The sequence below is a fragment of the Ambystoma mexicanum genome, chromosome 8 (genome assembly GCF_040938575.1).
Source record: "Ambystoma mexicanum isolate Mex_15411 chromosome 8, UKY_AmexF1_1, whole genome shotgun sequence".
Taxonomy (NCBI): domain Eukaryota; kingdom Metazoa; phylum Chordata; class Amphibia; order Caudata; family Ambystomatidae; genus Ambystoma; species Ambystoma mexicanum.
Genome location: NC_090929.1, coordinates 466,444,161 through 466,462,484, shown reverse-complemented (window position 1 = coordinate 466,462,484; position 18,324 = coordinate 466,444,161). Strand labels below are relative to the sequence as shown.

At 46.1% G+C, this 18,324-nt stretch overlaps 1 protein-coding gene across 5 annotated transcripts in view; it reads left to right on the top strand.

The window, feature by feature from the left end:
• Positions 1-5,359: 5,359 nt before the first annotated feature.
• Positions 5,360-18,324, top strand: part of C8H1orf159 (chromosome 8 C1orf159 homolog) — a 637,694-nt gene continuing 624,729 nt past the window's right edge. For 4 of the 5 annotated variants that reach the window (XM_069610081.1, XM_069610082.1, XM_069610080.1 and 1 more), the window contains exon 1: positions 5,360-5,615. Coding sequence is in view for 3 of the 5 variants with exons in the window: in XM_069610082.1 (XP_069466183.1) it covers positions 5,605-5,615 (11 nt within the window). In the remaining 2 variants the exon portion in view is untranslated. The remainder of the gene's footprint in view (positions 5,616-18,324) is intronic. The other variant, XM_069610083.1, reaches the window with a different exon arrangement.

The following is an 18,324-nucleotide window of genomic DNA, read 5'->3' as shown; positions in this document are numbered from 1 at the left end:
AGCCAAAGGCAGCACCAACTTGATTGATGGTGCCTATGTAAATAATGAAAAGTGGTGGGCTCCCAAGATAATAGGTAAATGGATAGACAGACAGAACTACACTGTGAATGATAAGGTGCGCTCCCATGGGCGTATAGTTTTGTGTGCCTGCAGATAGTGTGTACATGACGCCCTGCAGATAGTGTGTACATGACGCCTGTTTGCATTAAGTAACAGGTGGCTTTAATTGGATGCAACATCATAAAAATGGGACAAGCATCTATCAAATTGCTCAGACCAAATCATGTGTTATAATTAATCACCTCATCCCGATAAATGGTTACAAAATGGCTTATAAACCAACTGTGTTTTGCACATCAAACTTTTTTATATATTAGAAGTTACCACTGAAAGACTTTATAGGCTTACCAGAGGACACATCACGAAATAAACAAACATATTTCCAATGTGACTAAATGAACCTTGCCCTATGCCCTCAGAGCCCCTAAATAACAAGATCGGAGAAGTTATGCTCTGGATGTGTGGGCAGAATTGAGACAGACAACACTGCTGTGATAGCATCTTTCAATATGAAAATTGAGAATGACAATCTACTATGAACAGCTGAAAATATAAAAGCAATAACTGAGCACTTTGGCATAATATCTTTTAAAATTAGTTTCGTTTTCTAAGGTAAGCAAACAAGTATTACATGTGCTTGTTTTTATGTTTTATTATATTATGCAATATTTATACTGCGGCTGTCACCACCGTAGTGGTCTTACAGCGCATGCACTTGTATGAAAAGTGTCATATTGTGACCCTGCCACATTGTCGCCAGACCTTAGTCTGTTCAAAGGAAGAGAAGGCTTGCGGAGGAAGTGCTAGGAAAGATAAATTAAACAATACGATGAACAAAATCACAGACGAAAAACAATTGGGATGAGTGGGAGGGGATATGGTTGTCAAAGTGGGGATGCAAAGTTATTAAATCTGGTAAGTTATTATTGAGCATGAGTGTGGGACTCGGAAGAGTACAACTCGGTTTAGAACAGTTAGTTCTTGTGAAGTTAATATCTAGGACCCACAACAATGGAGCTAGATGAAGTTAGTTAGTCAGTGATCACGTTATGGCCAGAGACAGCAGCTGCTACCTGATCCTGACCCTGGGGGCGGCCATTTGAAAGAGGACCACGTGGGGTGAGGCAACCCTCAGAGGATGGGACAGACATCATTGAATGAGACATGGAATACCATGTTCCCTTTTAGGGATACACCCTCAATACCTTAGGCCCTCATGGCATATTGAGACAGTAACCAACAATATTCTCCAACACTTAGCCCATATGATTCCTAAACATCACATAGTTACAGCTGTAACAAAGACTGACACGAGGAAGAGGGAAACCAGAATACAGATTGCTCCGCTGAACCAAAATGAGTGGTCTAGTTGCTGGGGATATCCAATTGGTTCCAAACAACTCCCTTCAGTAGTGCAGGAGTTTAAAAATGGAGCCAGCGAGAAGCAAGAAGAGATCCATCTAGAAGCCAAGGAGACGCCAGAGAATCCAGAAGCTGGCGAGCGTAGTGAAAAAACAGTACAGGGAGAGGAGGAAGTGGATCCTCGAGCACAGACGCTTTCCCACTGGCGAGAGAGAAGCCGAAATGGGACAGGAAGCAGAGAAGCTTCGCACAAGCAAGGAAAGCTGCAGCACCACAACGAACGCCTCCAGCTGCTGAACCACGCTGCCCGAACTGGGGAAAAGTAGTGGAGATAGCGAGAGAGACGTTTAAACCAAACGTGAGGTGAAGGCGCTTTGCACCAGCGCGAGAAGTTGGAGTAACACGCACACCACCTCCAGTTGTACGAACGCACCACCCGAGCTGCAGGGCGAGAGCAAAGGGGGAAATCAACCTGAGAGAGGTCAGAGAAGCCCAAGGAGCTGTCCAAGAACTGGTGAGCCCAGAGCGGAAGGTTGGGGCACTGGGAGGGAACCAGAGGAGCCATTATTGGTCCTTAACTGAAATGAGAGCAGGTTCCTTATGGCTCACACCACAAACTAAGTTTGATTAGCCCTATATTTGGGGAGATACAAATACACCAGTAAAAGAGAAACTTTGGGGGAACACATGTACGTGGAGATCTTGAATCTGTGTGAATATATGAGCGAAACCTGCCAGGGGAGCATACCAGGTGTTCTGTGAGTCTAGGACATGCACCCTTAATTGCATCATGAAAGTGTATGGAAACATATCCTAAGGAAAACCGATACCCTTGGGATTGTGAACTGAATGATCTGTATAGGAAAGTCCTGGCAGGGGAGTATAGCAGGGAATGCCAAGTGGGCAAAAGAATCCTAAGTAAGACCCATGCCCTTTGGGATTGTGAACTAAGTGAACTGTACCTTAAAGTCCTGGCAGGAGAGTATACCAGACAGAGCACAGTATATTGGAAGACTTCTAAGGCAATCTCATACCCTTGGAATTGTGAATTGAGTTAATTGGCTAAGAGAATCCTGGCAGGAGAGTATCCCAGTTCAAGCTAAGTTGATGAAGTGAATATCGACTACCACGAGGAGGAAGTTAACCTCTTAGGCTGTGAAGAACTTGGATGTGCATTTTGTGAACTGTTTGTTTTGTGGTGAGAAACCTGGGGAAGATAGTCCTCTCTGAGAATTGTGAACATTGTCCAGTTGGGACCTTTACGTTGGATTTGCATCTTTTGTTTGAACTTGAACATTTGTGCACTTCTGAAAGCCAAAGACATTATCCTTCACACATTAGAATTACATTAAGATGAGATGGCTAGGATAGGATTCTGGACACAGGACGTTTTTGCTCTGGACATATTGACACAGGACAGACCATTAGTTTTGGTTGAGGTAGGGAAATTTTTCCTAGATCAGTGACAGTGAGCCATTTTCCAACCCCTTTAATATTTAATAAAAGTTTGTAGCAACAAATATGAGTCTCCAGTGTCTGCGTCTCATTCCTGGTTCCTCACAAGCCCCATCTAGCACTGAACGCAGTTCGTCAGCCGTCCATACTGCGCAAGCACGATGACCAGTGAAAGAGAGGCAGTCCATCTGCCGAAACTAAAGAAGAAAGACTGGGCAACATACCAAGCAGAGCGAGCACATAAAGGCACATGGGTACATATGTGCTTTCTTGTACTTTTGCACCATTTCCACTGCTTTGTTTCACATTTGTTGGCTCAAATGGTTATTCCAAAAGATGCTGTATTTGCTGGATTCTTGTATTAAAATGAGTGTAATTTGAGCTCTCTGGGTTACGTGTTGTCCTTGCCTCAGTGGTAAAATTGGCTTAACACACACCAAAGAACTTTCGCAGGGCTGTTTCTCCTGGCAGACTTCTGAGAGCAATACATAGCAGTTTAACACAACACAACATGAGGGGGCATGAGAACATGAGGCGGACGAACGTCCGTCCCAGTGTGATGGAGGGGGCGAGGGGCAAGTCAATATGATGCCTAGGAACCAGGCATGCTGAATTGAGCAAAAAGGCACGCTGGTCAATAAGTAATCAGAAATGCTATTTTTAATGCAAAGAACAAAATACTTTTTTCACTGAGTTCTTGCACAACTGTATTTTGAAGTATGTCATGGACACTGGTTTGATTTTGCATAACACATGACTCTATGGGCTTGATTCACAGAGCGTTTTCCTACAGGATTGCACCATTATAAAGTGATTCTGTGAATCAGGCCCTATGTGTTTGCGTGTCTATATGTAATAAATGCAATATGAAATATTTGTCTAGTAAGATTTTTACTGCAAGAGCTTTGAACGTATGAATGTTTTAGTAATAAGTGATAAAACACACAGAAGAGCTAAACCATATAAACCAGCGCAAACAGTATACAAAAAAAGTATCAGAAATGTAACCATTTTTGTGCACAGAAGAAAAATGTGTCTCTAGCCTAAATTGAACTACATTGAGTTGAAATATGTATGCCACACGTACAGATAGATTGTGAAATATCAAATTGTTTTAATACAGAAACATCCTAAAATGTGATTTTTATGATTTCAACCTGAAAGTACTGTAATTTGATGCATCCTAAGAGTTGTTCTATATTTTTAATATTAGAACGTATTCATCCATGTGACCATGTCCCTGTAAAAGAACACGCATGCTAAATCTGAGAATCTAGATTTTTAATAAGAACAGGTCTGTTCAAAAACAATAATGCTATTTGCCCTGTGACTTACAAATTCGACTTCACTAGCTTAGATACATTGTATCTGTGTCCGTCCTGTTCTCTGCTGTAGAAGTCATTAAAGTACGATACTGCTTGATAAGGACTTTACTTGGTGGTTTATATGTATGCAGCATTCAGCTCTATCAGTCCCAGCATACTTGTGGAACAGTTACGAGATAAATTACTTACTAGCTCACCCTAGGACAGGCTATCTTATTTTCTTTCCGATTGGAATCAATGTATCTCAGTTTGCCTTTTCGTCTCGGTTGTGTCCCCCTCGTGTGCGGGTGGGGGACCTAACTAATCATCCTTGTCCCCTATTGATTTTTAATCGTAAACTAAGCGTGCCCTAAATGAATTAAAATTACCCGTTATTGAAAAAGTCGAAATTCCCTGCTGCAGGGGTGGAACTATGTAGAGAACTTGGGGGAAACACGAAAGCTGGCCTAAACGAAGAAATTCAGTGACGCATCCCCTTTTCTTTAAGGTGATATATAAAGTTGTCCTTTTTCATGTGGAATAACTGTGGTGAGCGTGCTCATTGTCATTCTGAAATATGAACAACTGTTTCCAGGAACATCCTCTATGAACGTTGTTGGTTGCGGGGCCTGGACTTGCCAGAACTCTTCTGAACTCCCGCCCCCTTTACCAACATAAATTATTAATAATATATTGATATCGTATCGTGGATTAATCTCCGGGGTCTCACTTATGCACTTGGTGCCGAAGTGCCTCAGTATTCACATTATGGCACTTATTACAAGATTTGTGTCCAACATTCCTAAAATGGGGAAAGAATGTCTGAAGGACAAGTTTAAGAGGGGCATCTTGCAATTGCTACTCAGGGACCAATCATTCTTCTGAAGGTATATTAAACATGTGGTATTTTCACAACACTTTTTTATGAAACATTTTGACAATTGTGAACCCCTAGAAAGCGATCCATATACCTTTATTAGTCAAACTTAAAAGGAGCGCACGCAAGCCTCAGTAGTAGTCAGTCGTCCCCCCACCAGCAGAATAGATGTTTTCTTTTGGAGGACGTTCGGGCCACGACACGAGGTTCTCTCCTCTAACAAACAAACGCGAACACTGTTGCTAGGATGCGCGTAACGTTAGAGGGACTGCTGGGCCACGCTGATGGGTCCTTTCCTCTAATAGGAAATAGACCAGTGCGCGAAGAGCACAAACGAACAAGCTGCGCTATCTTTGAGTATTGTGAATAGGGTCCGGGAGCAGTGCGCTTCGTATCTGAAAATAAGGTCTTTTGTTTGACAGCGTCTTTTTTATTTTTTATTTTAACCGTTCTACTTATGCTTTAATTTAACCCAACACCATCCACGTTGTGACATACATGTGATACATGGTGCAAGCTTACTGCTTATATAGACGTAACACCTGAATGAATAAGAGGTATGTGAAGCTATATTTATAGATTTATGTGTACAATTGTGTCTGTTTCATCTCAAATGCTTTTTATGGATTGGTGAGCTTTTTTGCAAACAACTGTTTCTAATAAAAACCCACTATGGAACAATGCAGACATGTAATGCTATGGCGAATGAGCCTTCTATATTCACGGAACCTTTGTGCCTGGATAATCAGTGAGAATGCCAGACTTGCTACCTAAATGCCACGGTTCCATTTATAGACGTGGTTTTATCGTCAAGGATGGTTTTCATGTTTTATTTATTATGTAAATTAACTCCCATAAGTGCCCAGCCCAAGAGGATTCATGCCTCGCAACCAATATAGCTATTAATATAGCGGCCCTATCAGGACTAGGTGAACCTTCAGGAAGGCGGGACTGGGGCTTCTCCTCCGCAGGAAGACTCGGTTGAAATCTCACCCCAGTTAAATGTGCCCATATTTACTTCAAACTTTCCCATCTATAGAACCTGGCGCTTGGCTATGTTGATGGTAAAGTAGGTGCACACGTTTTTACTGATGGAGGCACAAAGTAGGTATGGCCTATTATTTTAAAGAGGAAGACAAGATGGCAAGTCTATCGGATAATGTTTTCATATGCATGACATAGTTGATAGTAGTTAATATGGCACTGGTTAGAGCTATGGAGAAACGGCTGGCAAAAGTTGTGGTATTTTTGGACTCCCTGAGTATGTCACTAGCTATAAAGGAATGGAACGGCGATATTAAAGGTATAGTGTTTAGTATTAGACAGCAGCTTGAGAAATGCACAGTGGGAGGGGTGGGGATTGAGTTGGCATGGATCCCCAGTCATTTTGGGATGTTTGGAAATGAGATGGTGGACAGGGCTGCCTATGAGGCCATGACTAGGGAGGGAGTGGATATAGAGATCCCTTTAAGTGAGTCTGAGGTTCAGGTGGCCGTGAAAGCCAGAGTTAAGGGAGAACGACAACGCAAATGGGATATGAGCAGGAAGGGTCTGCACTTGTACACAGTACAAAGGAAGGTTCAGTGTAAGAGGTGCAGGAGGAATGCAGAGTTGGCACAAAGAGAGGAAACTATCTTCAATCTGCTAAGAGTGGTCCATGCAGGTTTGTTATGAAGAAAGTTTAAGATGGATAGAGTCACTCTGCAAATTGATGGGCTCAACAGTTCAGACTTGAGAGGGAATTGCTAATAGCCATGGTGAGTAGTATCAGGGTGTCGGTTAAGAGTATATCTGACTTTCTTCACCTCAAAACGGGGTCAGAGGATAAGCAGTGCAGGTTCCTCCTTCAGTATGTTAGGGAGACTGGAAAGTAGGAGGAGCTTTAGGAGCGGTGCAAAACCATAGACAGGTTTGAAACCGAGTGGCCATGCCGGGTGTGCCGATGCAAGGGGAGAGGACACTTCAAGTGTGAAGACGGAAGAGAGTGGTCAGTCCAATAGAGAGAGGTAGTGAGAGGGATAGAGAGGGTTGTCGGTAGAGGTGATGGCATCCAAAGTGTGGCGGCTGTGTGCGTGGAGCCAGAAGGTACGATTTAGAGTGAGAGAGAATCGCATAGGTTGCAGAAAGGTCCTGAAGAGTAAAGAGAGTCCAGATGGATGTTGAGGTCACCCAGCAGGAGGAGTTGAGAGGAGAAGGAGAGTAGAGAGGAGGCCAGGTCAGCTCATTCCGAGAGGAAGAAAGTGGACTGTTCTGGAGGCCGATAGAAGGTGGCCATGAGGAGTGAAGATTTAGGAGAGAGTGAGAGCCTAAAGACCAGGCCTTCGAAGGAGAAGTATACCTGAGTGCGGATGATGGACACAGGTATCCATTCTGGGAAGATCAACGCCACTCCCCCTCCTGAACCCTTGGGCCTGGGCACAGAGAGGATCTTGTATCCTTCAGCGAGGAGTGTGTCAAAGCTCATGACAGAGCTGTCCTTGAACCATGTCTCTGTGATGGCGAGCACATCAAGATCCATGTGTTCAAGGAGGTTGCAGATGTCGGACAAGTTTTTGACAGCAGAGTGAGAGTTAAGCGTGGCAATATGGAGCAGCTTGCCATCTTTGAAGGTCTTCTGCGGGGAGCGCAGGGGACGGTGGTCCCTCCCCCCCCCCCCGAGGGTGGCTAGAGAGCCAGCAAGATAGTGGAAGATGGCAGAGGGGCCAAGGGCCAAGGCCGACAATGGAGCCGGGACAGTGAGGCAGGGCAAGGGTGCCTGTGCAGAGAAGGAGGCGGGCACAGGAGGCAAGGAAGCCCGTGCAGAGGAGGAAGGCCCAGCAGGCAAGGGAGCCTGTGCAAAGGAGGAGGAAGGCACAGCAGGCAAGGGAGCCTGTGCAAAGGAGGAGGAAGGCACAGCAGGCAAGGGAGCCTGTGAAAAGGAGGAGGAAGGCACAGCAGGCAAGGGAGCCTTTGCAAAAGAGGAGGAAGGCTCAGCAGGCAAGAGAGCCTGTCCAGGGGGAGAGGAAAGGTTTGAGAGAGGAGGTAGGCACCTGTCAAAGAGAAGAAGGTTGGGTTGTGTACCCTGAACCATGATGGTTCCATTCAGATAGACATTAGTGATGACCCTGGAAATGGCAAAGTGGTCAAGGAGGACCTCCCAGCGGGTGCCACCATTAATGGGAGACAAGGCAATAGGATAGAGGAAGGCGACCATGTGCAGGGTTCGTAGGTTGGGTGAGGTAATGACAAAGAGAATGTCTGTGAGAGACTCTCTGGTGTAAGCCGTGACATAGGTGTCTGCAATAGGAAGGCCTGGGCTGGAGCCCAGTATGTCCTTCTTTAGTTTCTTCTGGCCAGATTTATAGTGATAGGAGAGGGATAGGAAATAGAGCAGCAGTTGGAGAAGATAGGAGAGATAGTGACATAGCTAGCTGCAATGGTGAGGAGGACACTTACTAGGCTGATGTACTGAAGCACATGGGAGGCAGGGTGGGGTGTGCAGGACTTAGTGCAGGATGTACTCAACAGCAACCACTGTTTGTAAAAAGTTAGTAACAGTTGAGCATCTAGCAAGAAGCGATTGTAAGAATGGTAACAGCAAGTACAACCCAAGTTCAATTTGAGTTAAGGCAAAACGAAACCCAGTGCAGTTTGTGCACTCAAGTTCCATCCTAGCTAAGGCAGAAGGAAACGCAATGCAGCAAGTGCACACAGCCAGGTTTGAGATTGTGCTAAGGAGAAAGACCACAGTGCAGCAAGTAAGCTGAAAAACACAGTTCTGAGCCTATCCACTTGGCACAGTAGGCCAATAGGAGTAGGTGTAAGGTCAAACAGTAGGATGCAGGCACAGCAAAAAACGATTTTCAGGCAAACGGGCACTTTCAAAGCAGGAAGGAGGCACAGCTAAAAACGATTTTCAGTAGACAGTCACAGACTTGGGGGGAATGGCACAGCAAGTGCAGCGCTACAGTACTTGTTGACAGTGGGAATGAGTCACAGAGAGTGAAAGGCAGAATGCAGAGTCACCGAAGAGCATGGGGCATCTTGAAGGTGGATTACTTGGAGGCAGAATAAATGAATTCAGTGGCGCAGAGGCAGCCACTAATTGCATTAATCACGTGATGGTCAAGTAGGGATGACACAGTCATGAGGGGCATTGCAAGGGTGAACCAGAAGTGCCTCCTACAACCCCTCGAGCACGGCCAACCAGTGCAAGGAAGGGCGATTCTGTGTACTTGCAAGCACCCTTGTATAGTGATCAGTAATAGCAAGTATTCGCAGGAAGAGCTTGTTTCGAAGCTGTGTCTTCTGCGGCCTTCAAGGTAGGCAGGGCAGCTGGGTGCACAGTACAGTCTCAGTTCGTCATCAGAAAGTTGTCGCCAGGTTACTGCATCCCAGCACTCTTGTTCAAAAACCTGTGTCTCTGCGCCTAATAACGCAGGGAGAAAATGGGAGACAAAGCAGCTCTCCGGTGAACAATCAGTTTGGCAGGCATCGGCATGTGCAGGTCATTCGTGGAGCCATGCCAAGTTGACCTAGTTCTGAAATGTAAAGTTTGCACATTGCATGCAAGCCAATCCAGACGGTGCAGTCCTGCAGTTCAATCTCGTCGACTATCGATGCCGGGCAGACCACATCCGCTGCTTACTGCGGTCCCATCTTGCAACACCAAAACCTCAAAGGGGATGCAGCCGGGCTGCATGCTGCGTACCTCAGCAGGCCTCAGCGGGCCACCACTCGGCACACCCACATGTAGATCTCCCATGCACCGTGACTGCCGCCTCCCTCTTGCGGTCCTATCCCAGAGATGGAGATCACACTCTTGTGTCTCCTCTGTCCACACCATTTGGTTGTCGCTGAGGCTCCTCTTCCTCTCCCCACACCGTTTGGTCCTCGCTGAGGACCCCGTGGTATGGTGTTCTGCAGGGGGCTGACGCACAATATCGTTTTTGCTTGATATGCTAATCGTTATTGTATCCTCTTGCTTTGAGTTTGGCAGACAACCTTAATTTGATTTGTAATTGTTTATTCGTTTATAGCGCGCGCCAGGCCCGTAGGCAACTGTGCGCAGATAAATACAGTGTGCAGTTAAAATACAAATAAGGTGTTGGACTGTGTCCTTGAGAGGCATATATACACTAGAAACATTGCTATGAGGTCTTTCATATTTGGGTGGGTACAGCTGAAGGAAGTATCAGAAGACATAGTATTGGTCAGCAGTCTAAGGAGTGCAGCCATTTCTTGGTGTTAGATTTGAAACAATGGCAGGAAGAAATGGCTCTTAGTGGGTCAGGGATAGAGTTTGAATTTGGGTAGTCAGAGGCTGTTGGTTTGTGCTTTTTTGATGGGGCGTGTGGAGGTGTGTTTAGCGACTCTGTCTGTGAGGTAGAGGGGAGCCGTGTTGGATAGGCATTTATGAGGGAGGTTGAGTTACTTAAGTTTGATACGGTCTGCGATGGAGAGCCATTTCATGTTGCGCCTCACATGAGAGATTTGTTGGGATTTGGGTATGCCTAGGGCCGCTCTTAAGGCATTGTCCTGGATGGTTTGTAATTTAGTGGTGCTACATTTGCTGGTGCCTTTTGAGGCATTACAGTAGTCTACGTTGGAGAGGATTAAGGCTCTTGCAATTTTTATGCAGCTAGCAGTGGACAGGAAAGGTCAGCATGTGTAGTTGGTGGCGGATGCTGTGGCGTTGATTTGTTTATTAAGGTTAAGACCTGATTCAAGGTAGAAGCCTAGGGTCTTGACTTCCTTAGAGACTTTATTATTCCATGAATGAGGATGGAGTTGTAAAGGGTGGATAGTTTAGTTAATTTGTTGGGGGACCCGAAGATTAGGAGCTCAGTTTTTTTTAATCGTTGAGGCAGAGGCCGTGGGTTGCCATTCATGTTTGTATAATGAGATAGATTTTGTTGATCATAATTGTTTCTTTGTCATGGTCACCTGGGATCGGGATGAGAATCTGGGTGTCGTCCGCATAGTTGGTATATGAGACACCCAGATTGTCAAGTATGTCAAACAGGGGCTTTGTAAAGATATTATATAGGGTTGGGGAAATAAAGGAGCCTTGAGGTACCCTGCATGTTATAGTAACCGGATCTTCTCCGGATGTGGGTGAGAACACTCACATGGACTTGTTGGCCAGGAATGAGCTCATCGAGGTGGTGGCTTTCTTGGAAAAGTGGGTGGCAGTTTTAAGATGCTTACACAGGACCTTATGGTTTACGAGGTCAAATGCGGCGGACAAGTCCAATAGGAGACGGATAGAAGCTTCGCCTTTGTCTTTCCAGTCGTCTAGTTGGTTCTTCAAGTCTATGAGGGCTGTTTCTGTCCCATGTCTGGGCTTGACGCCTGATTGGTGTGTGCCCAATACATTTTTGATCTCAAGGTAGCCTTGGATCTGGAGGTAGGCAGCTTTGTCGAGGATTTTGAGGAGAAAGGGCACAGTTTTGATAGGCCTGCAGTTGGTGGGTATATAAGGGTCTAAATTGTTTTTTTTGTTTTTAAATTTTTTTAGTAGGGGTAGTACCCAGGCATCTTTGAGGTTGGTGGGTACTGAACAGGATTTGAAAGAGGAGTTGATGAAAATGGAGATGAATGGAGCCAGGTTTCTTGCGGCTTCTTTAATAATGGGTGCTGGGCATTTGTCCGCCAGGCATTTGGATGGTTTTAGGGAGGAGATTATTTTCTCGGCCTCAGCGGTTGAGATAGTTGAATTTAAATTGGCGGTTGGGCCTGGTTTGTTTGGAGGTGGTTTCTTGCAGAATGGCTTCTTGTGTATCCAGGGCGATCTTGTGAAGGGTGGCTTTTTTGGCATTGATTTTTTTTTTTTCTTGGAGCATGGTTATCTTATTACAGAGGGCGTTTTGGATGTTGGTGCACCAGGATTTGTTTTTGATACATGAATCTTTTGGCTTGCCTGGGGTTTCCAATTCCCTTAGGATTGTGAAGATTTCTGTGGTGTTAGAACTGGCTTTTTCTATTCTGTCATTGAAGGTGTCTTTTTTTTATTTTGAATTATTTCTTTTTTATACTTGGTGGCCAGGGAGTCAAGAAGGATCTTGTTCTGAGCAGTTGTTCTTTTCCATTTATTCTCGGCCATTCTTTTCTCGATGCATAGGGCTTTCAGGAATTAAGGTGGGCTATGGGTTTCTCTTTGCTGAGTTTGAGGGGTGCAATGGTATCAATGGCTGTGTTACTGGTCTTATTGTATAGGTCAACCACATCTGTGGGGTTTGAGGGTAGGTTCCCTGGGTTGGTGATGGGTTGAATCATGGGTAGGAGGTTGAGGACTGTGATCTCTTTTCTGTTCCTAGTTAGGGTCGGAATGGCCATGGGTCTTGCAGAAGTGGTTTGTGGACTGTCCTGAATGGTGAATGAGATCCGGTTATGATCTGTCCACGTGCAGGGTTCAGAGTTTGTAATGGATGATAAGCAGCTGATGTCTGCGATCCAGTCCAGGATGCAGCCTTTTATATGGGTGGGTCCAGTGTTCCTAAGGGCGAGTCCTGCTTCTGTGATGGTGTTGGATAGGATGGTGGCATTTGTGTCTATCGGGTCATTCAGGCCTAGATTGAACCCTCAGAGTAGGATAGTTTGGGAACTGGGTTTAGTGTTTGTGTTGAGGAGAGTCGTTATGTCTTCTTCAAAGGTCCCTAGTGGTCCTGGGGGACGGTATATCAGGTGCATGGATACAGTACGGGTGGCAGATAGTTGTAATTTGACTTATAGCAGTTCGGCTGAGCGAGAGGGGGTGGATTGCATTTCTCTCATATCAAGGCTGGATTTGCAGATGAAGGCTATGCCTCCCCCTTCAGAGTTTTCTCTATCTTTTCTGATAATGGTGACGTTATCAGGGATGGCTAGTGAGAGGGCGGGACTAGCTGCTTTGTGGAGCCAGATCTCTGTGACAGTGAGGAAATCGAGCTGGTTCGTTGTTATGGTTTCAGCGATTTCCGTGGCGTAGACTACTAGCGATCTAGCACAATGAGTGTGCCTCTAATTATGTAGGTTTCCTTGGTTTTATTGTTGAGGATTTTTAGAGCGAGTGGAGGGTGCGTGGGATCCTGGGTGGGTTTAGTGTTGTGGTTGGTGATGCATGGCTTATGCTTAGATGTTGTAAGGATCGTGAGTCTAGAGCCTAGTCTGTGGTTTCTCCAGATGGTGGGGCATGGTTGGTTAGGCTTAGGCTTGTTGGCGAACTGGAGGATCCATTCGGTGGGTGATGATATCTCTGATGTGTGCGCGGTGTCTTTACCGATGGGGAGTGATGTTAGATGTATAGGATTGAGGGATGGTAGGAAGGCTTGACCTGGTTACATGGTGGTAGGTTCTTTTTCTGGGTGGGCAGTCTGGTGGTGGAGTTGGAGAAGGCCATAGTAGTGTCTGTGGCGTTGGGGGGGGGGGGGAGGTGGTGCAGCATGGTTGGGCGGATTAGGTGTGTGGGGAAAGTTGGTGTTGAGTAAAGAATGTGTCATAAGGAAGATAATACTATTTGTTAGGACAAGAGTCATGGCTTCTGAGGTGGGCGGTGTCTATATTTACTGAGGGCTAGATAGAGTTGCTAGTATAGGCACTGTGATAATCGATCAGCGGTCTAGGCATGGTTAAGCCACATGGGTACAGGGTTAGTACACTTTGGTCTGGATGTGGTTAACTAACGTGAGCGTATGTAGGGTGCTGGATGGGTTGGTTCGGTAATATTTCTAAGCGCAAGTGTTGCTCTATTAGCAGCTACGAGTACATCTTCATATTGCATTCTCTAATACAGTGTAGTATCATTTAAACCCCTTTGTTTCATAACTTAGTAATGTCGGTCAATTTAATTCTCTCCCCATTTTCTTTCCTTCTCTATTTTTTCTCCCTTGATTGCTGCCATTAACTGTCACATGGATTGTGCTGTATTCATCTGGCATTTTGTTTCTTGTGCCATTTTATAAATCATGTTTTCATTGTAATATGTTGAAATCCAGTGAGACACATGCAGTTGTCTTTGATTTCGTGATTTTCATTCTTTCACACACGCAGGTTCTCACTGTTGTTACCTCTTCCTCTTGGGACCCGCGCTTTTCTTTCCTTGATTTGGTATTTTTGGCATTTAACAAAGTATAATTGAAGTATAATTGAATTTCTCTAGCCTAGACAAAAACCAGTGTGGTCGAAACACGCGTGTCGGCTTGGCTTGCAACTTGTATTAATGTGCAACAATTTATTAAATTCCGACCTTGGATATTAATCGTCCTTCCTTGGAAAGTACCATAGTTCTTCCACTTGTATTTCATACACATTATAAGCAAATCCTTACCTGATTGCGTGACTTGAGCAGCTCCTTTCGATGGGTTCTCTGGATTTCTGCTACTGGAGAGCTGCAGCTGAGCTGACAATGGCGTGGTGAGGCTGTAAAACAATTTATCAAAAAGAAATAGTCTCTAGCCTCCAAGCCATTTACTCACCAGTCCACTATCATTAGACAGTAGACACCCAATGATTAGGGGTCATTGCGCATCAGTGGGGCAAGCAAGGCTTGTTGTCTCCTCCTCTCAAAGTTAGGCTGCCTGGCAGGGGTCAGAGGGTGCAGCTCACATTAACCTTTAACCCGTTTATTTGAAAGTACCTTTTAAAAGCCTGAGCTGTGATGCATTACAATATGAACTGGTTTTAGAGAATATCGGATTATATATTATGAGTAAGTATTAATAATGTAACATTCAATTTTACAATACATGGCAGTATGCAATACTCTGATAAAAGCCTGTACATTTTCTTATTACAGGCTTGTTGGGACATCACTACGAACATGTAATAAGAAAACCATATCATTACTGTAACTAATCAGTTACTTATGGTTGTGGCCTCACAATTCGTGCTTCTTCAGCCAGCACAGAACATAATTCCAACTGGCACTGCAGTGCTTAAATATACCTGTGACAAGCTTTTCAAATTGCTCTTTTACAATCTTTCAGTGACACACTATTACAAGACACCTATTGTTTAAAAAAAAAAAACATCCAAACAGTTGCTATGATATGATATATTTTATTTATATCGCGCTCGTACACAAGTGTTTCAGAGCGCAACGAAGCAAAGGGAGGGGCACAAGGTAGAACAAAAATATAAAAACAACAATCTTACTAGACCCAATGACATTAAGAACATGCAAGTGCATGGAGAAGGGAAAAGGGGGAAGTGCGTGGGGAGCGAGAAGTGAAAAGTGCATAACGGAGGAGAGAAAAGAATAAGTTAAATGAATGAATAAATACAGGCAATGAAAAGGTGGTAGTGCAGCCAGCAAGTGACAAGTGCAAGATTAGTCAGATAGGGTATATCTGATAAGTGCAGAGGTAGAGTGGGGGACTGTTTGGGTACAGATACAGAACCCAGTGCAATGTGAGGCCCGGAGACTGTGCAGGAGGGAGGCAGGGTGAGCAGGTATCTGGGCCCGAAGGACAGAGGGTGTCCAGGTGCACAGTGCCAAGAGAGCAAACAGGTCAGCAGGGGAGAAGAGGGGCAAAGGCGGAAGCGAAGAGGAAGGTCTTGAGGTGCTTCCGGAGATGGTTCTCCTCAAGTTTCAAGGTGGCCAGTAGGCTGTTCCAAAGGGAGGCCCCAGCCGAAGACAGAGATCTGCCCCCAGCTCGTTTCTTTGAAAAACGACTGACCCTGAGGGAGTTCGAGATAGAGGAGCGAAGGGCTCAAGAGGGGAGGTATTCGCGGAGGGATAGTTGAAGGTATTTTGGACCAAGGCCCCAGAAAGCCTTGTGGACAATGCAGAGGGTTTTAAATTTGACCCCTGCATCCACTGGGAGCCAATGAAGGGATTTCAGAGCTGGAGAGATACGATCCCAGGGCTTGAGGCCAAGGACAAGTCTTGCAGTCCTGTTCTTGATTAGTTGTAGAGGGCGAGAGTGGAGGCAGGTAGATTTAGAAAGAGGCTGTTACAGTAGTCAAACCTGGAGAGAACCAGAGCTAGAGAGGCAGGGAGCTTCTGGGGGAAGGAGAGGAAATTCAGAGTGACCCGAGGTTCTTGGCCTCGCAGGTGGAGTTAGGAGAAGGGCCAAGTGAGGCCAGCCAGAGAGTAAGGGGAAAGGATGGTGAAGGGGTACCGATGAGGAGGATCTCAGTCTTGTTGGCGTTTAGACAAAGATCGTTGGCAGTACACCAATTTTGAATGGCAATTAGGCAATCAGAAATTAGGGAGGGAGAGGAGGTGGTCGAGGGCATCAGCATAGCACTGCAAGTTTGAGCAGAAAATGGAAATGCAGTAGGCGAGAGCTGCCAGGTATTGGTTGAAAAGCCAGGGCGAGACGTTAGACCCCTGGGGAACAGCAAAGGTAGAGGGGGAGATCGATGAAAGGAAGGACCCAAGTTGTATCTGGGAGGGTCGATCAGAGAGGAAAGAGGTCAGACAGGCCAGAGCCTGAACTGTGATACCAAGGTTGTCACATAGACGGTTGAGCAGGGTGGTGTGGTTGACCATGTCGAAGGCAGAGGAGAGATCAAGTAGGATAAGGACAGAGGGAATGTTAGAGTCAAGGTTGGAGAGCAGATCTTCACGGATGTTCAGGAGAGCAGTTTCGGTGCTTCTGGCAGCTCTGAAGCCAGATTGGTGGTCATGGAGAGAGCCAAAAGAATTGGAGTGAATGTTTAGCTGAGAGATGGCCAGCTTTTCCAGGAGTTTACCCAAAAAGGGAGTAATGGAAATTGGACGATAGTTAGCCGGACAAGAAGGATCGGCTGTGGGTTTCTTGAGCAGAGGATGCACAATGGAGTGCTTCAGGGGGGAGGCGAAAGATCCAGAGGCAAAGGAATGGTTGCAGAAATCGGCAAGGGCTGGAGCAAGGATATCAATGTGGTCCTTGATGGTTTTAGAGGAGCAGGGATGGACTTGTTTTGGTGAGGCTTTCATAGATCGGACCTGTCTAGTGACCTCATCAGGGGAGAAAAAGGGAAAGGAGGAGAAAGAAGGTGGGGGGTAGCTGGAGGAGGGACAGCAGTAGGAGAGGGTGGAAAGGATGTCCTGGGTTTTAGAGATAAAGTGAGCGGCAAGGGCATTACAAAGAGCCTGGGAGGTGATAGGGGGTGTGGGGGTGGAGACTACAGCAGGGTTCGCCAGCTCCTTGCAGATTTTAAAGAGTTCTGCCGAGTTGTTAGATGCCGCAGAGACACGGGCTTGAATGTGGACTCTCTTCTTGGTGCAGACAGAGAGTCTGTATTGCCTTTGGAGCAGGCGGCAGGCCAGTTTGTCAGAGGATGAGCAAGAAGCCCTCCATTACCTCTCAGCCGCCCTACACTTACGTTTAAGTGTTGCTAGGTAGAGTACTACCAGGAATTGCACTTGGCTTTGGACTTCAAATGGATCCTAATGACAGGGGCAAGAGCATCAAGAGTATCAGAAATAGAAGAGTAGAGAAGGGACAGGGCTGTGTCCGGGTGTGTCAGCCAGAGGACGAGGGGGGAGAGAAGGTGGCAGTGAAAGCCTCAACTGACAAGCGCTTCATGGGCCGGTTGTCCAAGAAGGTAGGTGGCAGTGTTGGGGTAGGCTTGGATTGGGGGAAAGAGAGTGAGAGATGAGAGAAGAGGAGGCAGTGGTCACTCCAGGAGAGAGGAGTAATCGGAGGGATGAAGAGGGGGACGCCAGAGGAGTTGAAGACATCAAGTGTGTGACCGGCAGAGTGAGTCAGGCTGGAGGGGAGGATGGAGAGGGAGAGTGAATTGCAGAGGTCGCGAAAGAGCACATGAAGAACAGAGAGAATCCAGATGGATATTGAGGTCACCAATGAGGAGGAGTTGAGTGGTTGAGGCCTGGAGGGAGGAGGAGAGGTCTGTCCACTCAGAGAGAAAAGAAGTAATTTGACCAGGGGGCCGGTAGAGAGTAGCAACAGTGAGAGAGTGGCTAGGAGGGAGGGAGGGAGGGAGAGAGGGAGAGAGAGGGAGATGACCATGAACCAGGTCTCGGTAAGACCGAGGACATCAAGGTCAAGTTCTTCGAGGAGGTGGCAGTTGTCAGATGAGTGTTTGACAGCCGAGTGAGAGTTGAGAGTGGCGAGATGAAGAAGGTTTTCAGCCTTAAAGACCTTCCAGGGAGGGTTACAGATCAGAGGTATGCTTTGCGGAGGAGAAAGATCCCTAGGAGGGGCAGAGGAGGAGGAGAGCGAGGGCAAGGTACCCAAGGGGGGAGAGGAGGGGACATCAGGAGATGAGAGGAAATTGATGAAGCGAGGGACCCGTCTATCAAAGAGTAGGAGATTAGCCCGAGGGCCTTGCACCATGACGGTGCCACTTAGGTAG